The 12,036-nt window shown below is 40.2% G+C and overlaps 1 protein-coding gene across 3 annotated transcripts; it reads right to left on the bottom strand.

Moving 5' to 3' along the window:
- Positions 1 to 5,227: 5,227 nt before the first annotated feature.
- On the bottom strand, positions 5,228 to 11,680 carry LOC118430689 (SCO-spondin-like). 3 transcript variants are annotated; one of them, XM_035841681.1, is made up of 7 exons: positions 11,526 to 11,680; positions 9,535 to 9,666; positions 8,568 to 8,675; positions 7,213 to 7,344; positions 6,290 to 6,394; positions 5,353 to 5,384; positions 5,265 to 5,322 (listed from the first exon to the last, which is right to left on the bottom strand). In XM_035841681.1, exons 1-6 carry the CDS (start codon positions 11,605 to 11,607, stop codon positions 5,359 to 5,361), a joined length of 585 nt encoding a protein of 194 aa, XP_035697574.1. In that variant the 5' UTR covers positions 11,608 to 11,680; the 3' UTR covers positions 5,265 to 5,322; positions 5,353 to 5,358. The 3 variants fall into 3 exon arrangements, with proteins under 3 accessions (XP_035697573.1, XP_035697574.1, XP_035697572.1); XM_035841679.1 differs by having other exon boundaries at positions 7,213 to 7,350; XM_035841680.1 differs by having other exon boundaries at positions 5,228 to 5,384; positions 7,213 to 7,350.
- Positions 11,681 to 12,036: the final 356 nt, after the last annotated feature.

Consider the following 12,036-nt stretch of genomic DNA (forward strand, 5'->3'; position numbering starts at 1 on the left):
TCTTGCGTACTGATAATGACGTAATGACGTACAATAATGTATTTGTGATGAAAATCCTTACTAAATACTACATTAGGGAACATTTCTTGATCATCAATAAAGGTCCAAAATAGTACACAAAATCCTATAGTAGATCTCAATAAATGAATATATATTAAAAAAGCAGCACACACCGTTCACATATTTACACGCTGCCTTTCAAACAACATTGTATATGATTGTGCCCTACCCTATTGATCATAGCATAGACATTTACTTAAATGTACTAGATCTCACTACTATTTACAGACTTTCTTATCAGCACTATGTGATCACAATTGATCACAATGTCAAATAAAATGAAATAATGAAGTTCATTAGTCCAAAAATGATCATCAACACCTCACATTATATTCAGATATTGGGCTCCATTAACCATACAATGTGCTAAAACAACTGCACTCTGAGAATATACAAAATGCTACCCTTTGTGCTAAAATGTCCAGTTACTACAAGGCTTGACGTATTTGTCCAAGATCATTATCTTGCCGCTCTGGAGTCGACGTCTCTTGTGACATCGTCACTGACACTTACAAGCTATTCTGCGTGTTCAGACATCCCTTCCTCGAAAGTGTCATTTGCACTAGCGTCACCTAAGAAGTCATCTGCCGAACCAGCCATTTCATAAGCTGTCTGTTCTTTGTCAACGAACTTTGTGTCAGATGAACTCTCCAATCTACAGTTTATTGCTGTGGTCTTTCTGTCTGTCCTATAGAGCGAAGTGTTACCGCCTACGTTTATTGTTGTGGGCAAGCCTACTTCAGCCGTTGCTGCATAAAAAGTCACAGAGTCGTCGCTACCATAGTTCTCGTATGAGGAGGCGTGGTCCGTTGTATTGTTCATGTTTACGTACTTATTTTCTGCTTCGCCGTTTCTATCTGAACAAGGAGAGTCGTATTCTGTGTCTGCAGGGTTAACGTAACAGTGATCCTCTTCATCGCTTATTTCTGAGTAGACGTGGCCAGACGGAACGTAGACTTTATCCTCGTTGATTACATTGTACACGTTACCGTTTGTTTGACTATTTTCCTCGTTGGTATCGTCTCGGGTGCCCTCGTCTTTTATTTCCGAATAGCCATGACTCGATGGATCGTAGACTTCATCTTCGTCGATTTCGTTGTACATATTATCGTTGTTTGTTTGACTCAATTGCTGCGTGCTTGTCTGGGGTGTATTTACCATATTACCTTGGTACATTGGGTTAGACTGTAAGGCATTTGCTATATTCAAATGAAGGTTTTGTCTGCTGTGATTTGGAGTTTGGTTCTTTTGTACCCCCTTCTTGTAGCAGAAAGTAGCAACTAAGCATACTAAGATGGTTATACAGGCAATGCTGACTACCAGAGTAGTCGCTATGACAGTTGTAGAGTCAGCATTTTGAGAATTTGTGTCAGTCTTTTTCACAGAACTTTGCGCTGTTGATCTGACTTCATTATGAGGAGAGTTTAGCAATAGTGTAACATTTGATGGCGGGGCAGATGTTGTGTTTTCTATTCTGCCCATTCCATCGGGAAAAGTCATGTTCATCAACGTTTCATTCGTTTCTGTAATCAAAACGCTTTCGGATGTTGGAACAACTTCTCCTGTATAACACTTTGTTTCGTCTGCTTTCTTTGTGGTGGACACGTTGAAAAAGATGACGCGACGTTCATCATGGGCAAGAACAAAACATGTCACTCTTGACGAAGAATGATTTGCAATGGCATCCCTCTCCGGAGCAGTCTTTCGAGAGCCAACCGTTTTGTTCAGCAAAGTTGACACAATGCTAAAATCGTCCCAACGATCATGACTTCTTTCGACGCCAGAAAATCGTAAAGTAGCCTTACCCTTTAAAGGCAAACTGATACCACCAGGCTTTCCCCATGCCTCTGAACATAGCTGTGGAACTGATTTATTCACAGCATCTTTACTGTTTCTTAGTAAGAAGACGAAGGGAGAGAAAGAAGCAAAATAACGCGGTTGAAACGTATCAGGTGAACCACAAGGATGCACACTTGTCGGCGGTTTATGCTGATTTGACATTTTGTTATGCCAGTTGAACGAAAACTTTCCGTCTGTGGCGTCATAATTGATTTGTAAAGCTATGTCTAACACCGAAAATCGTATCCATTGTTTTGTGTCCGTGGCACAGTTTGCTATGGCAACCCTCCATAGCATGTTCCGTCTATGGTCAGTTTCGTGTCCAGAGACCACACGACGATTGCCGCTTAGGTCAACGCTAAAAAGTTTGCCAGGCTTCAACAGTGCTTCTCTATGCAAGCATACCAAGTCGTTATTTCGTAGGTCTAGAAACGTTAGTTCTTTCAAAAACTCAAACGCGTTTACTGAAACTATCCTAATTTTGTTTCCCCTTAAATTTAAGCTTGCAAGATATTCTAACCCAAGAAAACAGTGGCTATGTACTTCTTGTAGGAGGTTTCCTCCGAGATTTAACGAAGCAAGGTTGTTGAGATTTTGAAAACATCCCGTTTGCAACGTCGTTATGCAGTTGTTAGAAATGGAAAGATCGACAAGCTTGTATTTCTCAGGAGAATACGAAGGAGCGTACCAGTCTCTCGGAAGTGTCGTAACCATGTTATCATCTAGATTTAAGAATTCCAGCCCAAGAAAGTCTTTAAATGTGCCGTTATGTATTTCAGTTATTCCAACAGCTGTAAGATATAGGGCTATGAGGACAGAATAGTCGGCAAAGGCTAATTTTTGCGACGTCAACATTTTATATTGAAAACCTTCCAGTGCGATCCATTCCGTATAGAGACACTTAATCATTGGTAACCAAATTGGTATATTTACCGTTTCAGTGGAATAATCGTAACGGTCGGTACAAGATATACATTCAGTTCGGTATCTCGAACTTAAGGTGCTCGGAGGTCCGCTGTAGCTAGATATTTTCCCCATAGGCACGCAAGAAGTAAACGTTTTTCTTTCGCACCCAGGAAAGCATGTTTTGTTTATTGACATATTCGGTACGATGAGTAAGAAAATAACAAACAGGAAAATGACCGCACGAATAGCGACTGAAGTCATTATGAATGCAAAGGTCATTTGAGAGTCTTTTGTTACCAAAGGGTACGTCGAATGGACGAGCGGCTAAGTCAGTAGACACGGGATCGAGTGGTCACGAGTTCGAATCCTGGCGTTCCTGGCTAGACTTCGTGTTCTGAGAGAACTAAACACAAGTCAACTTTCCTCACTCCACGCGGGTGCAAAATTGGGTACCTTATTTTGGATGGGGAGGTAGAATCGAAGGCAGTGAAAGGAGATTGATGGGCTCATCCTTCTAGTACGGTGCACAAAGCGAGCCGAAGTCTCCTTTGCTGTTTAAAGAGAATGTCAGTGTAGTTTCAATCCGGCACTTTGAAATTCACTTTTCAGTTTCAAATGTCTCAGAATGGGTTTGAGAGTAATGTTTATGTTACGAACTATGCTGATTTGTTTTGAGTTCAAAATCTCTAACAGGTACCGATGTTGTGACTTTGAAAAAGGCACTTCACACAAATTCCCTCACTTCAATCAGGTGAAAATAAGTACCTAGCTTTGGCTAGGGAGGTCCCTCGGAGTGGACGTTAAATGGAGGTCCCGTTTTTGAAGACTGTCACACCCTGAGCACGTAAAAAAACACACGACACTTATGAAAAAGAGTAAGCTGTGGTCCTTCCCGGTGTGAATGAATAAGATAAATCCGTCCAGATATGCAACTTGTCCAATTCTGGAGAGTTATTAGAGTTATGTACGCCTTGAGGCGGTTTACAGGGTATGCAGTACAAAACAATACAACAATGCTCTAACCTTCGGCGATGTGAATGCTTCTCTTCTAAACTACGCACCTTCTGGGCCTGCTGCATCCAGGTATTAGCGAACAAAGAATACACTGTCCACCGTCCGATGTCTGGCGAAAGTCCGATATTGTATCCTTTGGCATACGATAGTCAAAAGTTGTACATATGTACTGGCATGTCTTGCTCTCAAGGAGAAGATGGTTCACAATCGAGAAGGAAGCTTGACTGGAGAGACACAGCAAGGCCGTTCATCTTTAAAACCCGTCAGTGTGTACCGAAACCCAGACTAATATTGGGATGCCTGATGAAAAATTCCTAAAGTTAAGATGAGAAATTCCTAAAACTGAGATGAGAAATTCCACGGCACGTTGTTTATAGATATGTATCTGTCAACTATTCAAATTCATACCAAAACACAGACTCATTCTAGAATGCTCGCGCTCATTTACCTGACCTACATAGAACACTACACCAGTACATATAGCTGGCTTGTATTATATATTACCAAGAGCCCTGTGAAAATCTTCCAAGCGACAGAAAAAACAAATCATAAAAGAGACTGGATTAAGTCTAAAGGCATAATAAACTATGTGTATTCAAGTGTAAATGTGTGTATGTAACAGAGTAAGCTGCCAGGGTTTGCCATGTATTGCGTTGTCTGCAATTACAATAAATATGAATATACATCAAAAGCTTAGGCGAAGAAATTTAAATGACTTCTTTAGCCCAAATGACAGACAGGTGTTGTCTAAAAGACCTATCACGAACAAAAGCAATGGAATACATGAAAAAATGGTATTGGCTTGTAGAACTCTAGTTTTAATGTATGATTTTGGCTCTAAGCTCTTTAAGCCCCCTTCACACGACAGCGCGAATGAGCCGGAATGCCGTCAGAATGAAAATTATTTTCTATTCCTGGCAATTCCTCGCAATTCGTACTGTATTCTAAACATTCTTACTGCATTCCAGATATTCGTCCCCGTTCTTTTGGCTGGCTCGAAAATTTTTGACATGTCATAAACTGTCGAGGTGCATTCGAAGTGGAGAAATATCGACTGGCATTTCAAGTGGATTCTAAGTGTATTCTAACTATTCTAATTGCAGTCTGACCTCATTCTGTGGCATTCCAACATTATTCGAAACATTCTTATCTCATTCGATGGAGAACCGAAACGGCAAGCCACTTCGAATCCTGCCCGAATGTGGCCAAAGGAATATCTGGAATGCAGTAAGAATTTCTGGAATACACTACGAATTCACAGGAATAGAAAGGGATTTTCATTAATATTTCTGATGGCATTTTGGCTCATTCCTTCTCGTGTGAAGGGGATATAAGGTCCATTTGGAATACCCACTCGGAATGGCCCCGAGTGTGTGGCACGAATTTTGCAAATACTTCATTCTGGCTGGTTCTGCTTGATTCCTGCTAATTCGGTTTCAGTGTGAAGGCCCTATTTGGAGAGACAGGTTTCCCGCCAAAGGTTGTGGCTCTCACGCCGAGGTTCGAGGAAGATCTAAGAGACAGACATTCCTTGCTCATTCATCCGGAGAGGATGTCGTCACCACCTGCAGTTAAACAAAACAAAAAACAAAACAAAAAACGTCAGTCTGTGAACGAAAAGTATGGTACAAAAGACAACAAACTACACAAGACGTAAAACGAATACTAGTAGTCATGGGCATTATTTGTGTACATTCTTACGTACATATCTTTATTTTTCGTTTTCCACAAACAGCCCGGCCGGGCCCCTGTTTGGAAACAAGCTTTATTGACACGACAAAAAATACAATGACTTTTGCCGTACGGGCACGTCAGACCCGCCATGGGTGTGGCCTATTAGCATAGCAATGAGAAGAATAGCCTAGCAACGGACCAGCGTGTGGTCAAATATAAATTACAAGAAAAAGTGGATACAGAATAAAACTCTACTAACTAAACAATATAGGATGGTAAGAAAACCTCCATACAATCAGGGTATGTGGCTAAACATGAGTGTCACTATCTTTTCTAATCACAAAGCAATTTTTTATGTCCTTACTTATCTCACCATTATGAGGGCTGTCGGATCTAAAGATATAGTAAAATCCACTTCTAGTTCTGGTATCGAGAATATTGAAATCTGTATCTTTAGACATAGGAAATTGTGTAAATAACGTATTGCGTAACATCCAATACATAGGGCACTCCATGACGAAATGATATTAATTTTCAATCTGTTATGCTAAAAAGCAGTTAATCATTGACAAGCAACTGAATATAATTTTGGAAACGGCCAGACTCAACTAGCATCCACTAGTTTGCGTCAGTGACACTGTTGAAACGTCTGACCGTTTCCAAAATCATATCCAGTTGCTTTAGTACCTGCTTTTTGGCATATCTTATTACCTAGATGGCTAACCTACATCGACGCATTTTCAATTTGTTTTGGACAAAATGGGCAGAACGTTTGAAAATGTGACGTCATCCTTACCAGAAATAGAACAGATTAACTGTCCCCAGTTGCAGTGACAATGTGCGCCTGCGCTGTCCGTGAATGACGAGTCGTGGTCAACGACGGATCCCTCGTGAACACAGCCTGCAAAATACAAGCGTTCTGACACCTCAGACCTCCGTGAGACTTTTTTAAGCCTTTATAGATTTATTGTTTTATCTAGTCTCATTGATGATACAAATACGGCTGTAATTTGCATACTATATTCTAAAAGGTGGTCTTCATTGCAACAGCTACACAGTGAATGAGTCATTTCGTTTGGAGAAATACTATGTTTAGATTTTGTCAAAAATTATGCAAATGACGTACACATTGAATTAACTTACACATGTCTAAATCAATCTCTTATATAAGAAATAAAGTTGATAACATTACATAGCTATGGACCCTAAAATTTCCTGACAACTGCTAAAACATTACTTTCTAACCAAAAGGAGATCAACCAGATATACATACAAGATTTTGTAGGGTTTATGCGGTTCAGCAAATATACTGACCTGTAAACAATGAATAGAAATTGCAGAAATGGAATTCAAAATGTCCTAAACATTATCTTCTATACAGGACAGGCACACATTCTGCAGTATCTTCAAGTTAGAAGTGCAAAACTAACACTGAAGATGGCTTACCTACACTATGGTTTAATATATGATTTCAATCATGTCCAGGTTAGCCTCCTTTTGGTGCATGCGCAATGACCCCTAAATGATGACCCCGGAAAATCCAAAATGGCCACCGTAACTAGACTCAAGCAGATTATGTAATTCTCACTACTTACTGCAACGGCATTATGACACTCTCGAATCGATTATGAAAATCAGTCTCTTAATTGCATAGTTAATGTCTGTAGACTTGCCCTAAATGACAGGTGAATAATTGTGGGTCCATGAAGACATACTTACACGTGGGAAAGCAGTCCCCAATCATCACATGCCCGTCCTGTGAACAGTAGGTGCCGTACGTACATCCGCAGTGGTCCGTACCCTCACTGATGGTAGTACCAGCAGGGTAGAAGTTACCTCCATATTGGCAACCTGTAACTTTATAGAAGAATTTTACTGCTCAACGATCGTACATGGTACAATGTGTGGCAGAACAAAGAAGAAACAAACTTATCATCCTAATTACTAAAAGCAAGTATTTAACATAGTACATATACAGATTATGAATATAGAATGAAATTTGACATCCTTATTTCTAAAACAATGAGAGCTAGCCTAAAACATTGTACTACAATCGAGTGGGGCCAATTATGAGTTTCGGCATTTTTTCTTATGACAAATTTAGCAGTCTTTTATACATTTACCTATTTTAGCATTGTGGGAGTTGTCACATTTGAATATATAATCAAATCTGCTTGTAGCATTGAGTCTCTTAAAATCTGTTGTACTTGATTCGAGGAATGTGAATAACTCATTATATGTGAATATATAACGAAAGTTCACCTTTATCCGCAAGGCATCCCATATCCGTTGTTTAAAAAAGGTATTTAGGAATAACAAGTCGATGGACGGTAGTTTCAAACTGAAAATTTTGAAATATTTTTAGTTTGATGCAACAACGGCCCCCTATGTTTGAAAAAAGTTGCAGTTTAATATAACAACGGATATAGGTTACTCCACAGATAAAAGTGAAATAGCGTCATAACACAATGGTGCGATGAAATTATATATTTTACATTGCCCATCTCTTTTTGGCAATATAAAAGAACAAGTCAGTGCTGTAATCAAAATGTTGTTCTCCTGCGCGTCGATATTCTTATAAGTTTTCATTAACTTGTGATTCTTTTGTCTAAGGAACAGCAATGTTTTGTATAGAGGAACATCATTGACTTTAACATAAAACCCTTAAACTGCCAGAGTTTCAGCCCAATAAAATACTCTCAGTACCATGATTTTTGATGACAGTTGCGCTTAAGAGTTTCTTTATCAGGTGTAGTTCCCACAGGGCGTGTAGCCCCGGAGCCCCGGCCGGAATTTTAAGAAAAAAAAAACAACAAAATTACGGGGGGGGGGTGCTGTATTGCTGGATAAGGCGGAGAACCTCGGTGTTTTGACGGGTAGCTGACGGCGTCTATATCTGTGAATTAAAAGAATCCAGGGGCCTGGCCATTTAACTAAATAGCCCAGTAGCCACAGGGTGTCCAACAGGGCCGCGTTAGAAACACGCCCGTAAATGCAACCATGAACAACCCGCCGGGAGCACGTAAACTACTGGGAGGGCCCAGTTTTCCAAATGAATGGGAAAGTTGTATTACCTGGCGGTGCAGTGCATAGTGCCTGCCCCCACTCACACTGACACTGCGCTCCTGAGCTGTCCGTGAAGGATGAACCATGGTCAATAACGTTCCCCTCGTGAATACAGCCTGGAAAATACAGCAGAAGACACGGCATTAAAATATAGTAATTAGGACTTCACCACTGTATCCATTATGATCATTTATATTATATCATATGCTGGTAGTTTTTGTGTTTTTCTCACTTCTCACAGAAGGAGGTATAAGTATGAAATTCTTATACAAGCCACAAACTATCTAACCAAAAATATCCTGTCAGTTTATCGTCTTCTCACGCCCACTTTGAAACGCCTCTCTGCGGAGGTCACAGAACTACAGCCGGCTCACACTAGAAATGCAGTTGTGTAAATATTAACGCGTTACTAGAAATAGAAAACTTCCACATTCCAAATCATCTCAGAGTCAACACCTTTTCTTGATCACGCGGCACATGTTGTATCTGACTGCCTCTCAAATAAGGCTTTTTACCTCTCCTTCAACAAGTTTATCCGTACTACTTTATTAATCCGCGTCATAGACCCAGGGGGCGCGCATAAATACTGTGTTCTGTTATTTCATAAATGTTACATTGTTTGAAACGCACATGTAACTAGGAACAGTTGTGATGTAGGGGTGGGAGGAATCCCTTACATCCTTGGTCGGAAGTCCTCCTAGGAGACGGATACTCGGAACAACAAAGCTGCATCTGAGCTGCTGGGGCCGTCTCACACGTGGCATGCAGTTCTTGCCCCTGTAAGACTTAGTGCGCCAGCAGATGAGAGGGTGGAGAAGGAATTGCACACCCCTCCTTCACCGTGAAAAGTCATGTGCAGGTCAGGCAAACAGGTTGCCGAACCCACCGGCAAATGTCTGTTTGCCTACTCACTGCTAGCTCATCTGTCGAAAAATTCGAATCCGAAGAATCCGAAAAAAAAACAGTCACACTTACACGTAGGAAAGCAGTCCCCGATCACCACGCCTCCGTCCTGTGTACAGTATGTACCGTACGTACATCCGCAGCGGTCCGTACCCTCACTGATAGTGGAACCGGCCGGGTAGAAGTTACCTCCAAACTGGCATCCTGATGATGAGGAGATACGACAATATTCAACTTTAAGAAGTGACAAAGTTTCTGCCTTATCCAAGCCTTGATTACTTAGCTATTACAAGCCCAAGATTCCGTTGTAATATGGCAAGAATGTACGTCAAGTAAAAAGATTATATAGTGTTAATTAATAGTTTATTGCAAATTCTTGCCCGTGGGCTAATTGCAGGTGACATAAAAGATTCAAACAGTGTAAAATACAATATATCAAGTGTCTACTCTAGTCTAAAACTAGTAAAAAGCTAACTCTAGATCCTGGGTTATTGGGTTCGACTCCTTTTTCGAAGACAGTGGAAGACGAAAGATCCCACCTTTTCTATTATGTGTGGGTTTTGTGATGTTAAAAGGATTTTGTAGATAATAACAATATGTTGTATACATTGCTGCCATTAGTCTAGAGTACGCCTGGCATTGGCGAGTACATTCAAGATGTTTAAACAGCAGCTAGTGAAACAGATGCGAAGCTCAACATATGTCACATGAGGTACTCGAGCTCGATAAGGCACATGCGTTTTATGACATTTCGTAGGATGATTGTTAGTTAGTACTTGTCATTGTGGGATGTTGTTATATGCTATGTATGTTACCCCCAGTGTCCATGTTTTCTGTGTAATTACTTCTGGAAGAGTAGCTGCCGCAGTTACATGTGACAGCTAAAGGAGTTAACCCTCAAGCACCCGACCTTTTTTTGCGACTAAAATGACCGAGTGGGGTCCAAACGGACACCAAAATGTTTTGTTCATAAAATCTCAGTACCATTTCTTATCGGCGAGCATTATATATACATTGCTTCGTTAATGTAAGAGGAAGATTTTGAGATGTTAAGGTGTTTCTAATTCCAACTCATTATCATAATTTATGCAAAAGTTCAGAAGGACCACGTTTTGCACTAAACCTATTCCGACCAGATAGGGGAATTTTGAGGCCCTCAGCAACATTTATGTCGCATAACTCATGAACGGCTAGAGCTAAAGCTACGAAACTTGGTAATTTATCACAAAATACTGTTTAAAAGTTTTTGGTCAATAAAGTAAGTTTATCATTTTTGGGGGTTGCCATGGCAACCATATTCTAACAGGCATATTTTTGCCGAAATTTGACAATTTCAATTTAAACAAGGTTTTCTTGGTAAACTACACATGTTTTCTGACAAATTACATATAACAATTAAATTCTATGAAATTCAATGCAGTTTTCATGACTTAAAATTTATAATTTATGCTAATTTCATGACGTCATTGGTGAAAATCCAAGATGGCCGCCCCGATTAGGCAAATGACGTCATAATGTCGTCACATTACATGTTGATGACCCAGAAATTTTTGTGATGATTTAAATTTACATTTTTTTTATTGTCTGAAAGTTTGGTATTCATACTGTAAGTGGTTAAGGAGTTAGCCTCCAAAGTTTGTTTTAAAAACTGCACATTTTTGCTGGGGTCCGTTTGGACCCCAGAGGAACTGAACACAAACTTTCTTAATAATTTCCACATTATTGTACCAATCATTGCGAAAACGTAGGAGAAGGTATAAGACATATTGACTGACAAAGTCACGGAATGAGTTTTTCTTCAGATCAAAAATGGTGAAATGGCACTTCAAAATGTACGCCTGGGGTCCAAATGGACCCCACTCGGGTGTTTGAGGGTTAATAAAACAATAAACTACAATTGGCCACAATTATAACTCAGATTTTGCTATTCCCGATAACGTGGCCCTACAACTTCAGTTTTCTTTTCTTTACAGTGATTAGGGGCTTTCATAGGGACCGATGTTTTGTATGACTCTAATTCGCACTTCAATTTATAACAATGAGACATAAAAAATCGCTCGTACCTGTTGGTGCCGTGACTGCTTGTGGCCTCTGTGGCGCACTCCTGGCGCACACCACCAAGGAGAGGAGAAGCAGAACCTTCATTGTCACTGATCGACAGTTTAGGACAAGCTGTGACTAAAGTCTGCAAAAAAGTGACCTGGCTCATATCTGAACATACGTCTGTTGCAATTGTTAGCTTTTCGCATCCGTTATGACGTTTATGACTGGCCTGAACCATTGTTACATGAAATATGGTTATTTTGACGTTAAAGCACGCATAGAACAAGGACCCATGCTTTTCAGATCCCTCATATGCAGTATTTACATGTATAGCTTAAGGCCCCCTCTCACTTGACGTGCGGCACGCTTGCGGCATTGCTGCGTTCGTTCACTGCGTCACTGTTTTGTTATTTTCTTCGATTTTTTATGATTCAGATATTGCGCAATACGTAAATGTATAACATAAAAGACGACAAAATATACAACAAGTAAGAAAATTCGTTCTTTATCTCTGAAATTCGTGAGCATCTC

Source organism: Branchiostoma floridae, chromosome 14 (genome assembly GCF_000003815.2).
Source record: "Branchiostoma floridae strain S238N-H82 chromosome 14, Bfl_VNyyK, whole genome shotgun sequence".
NCBI lineage: Eukaryota > Metazoa > Chordata > Leptocardii > Amphioxiformes > Branchiostomatidae > Branchiostoma > Branchiostoma floridae.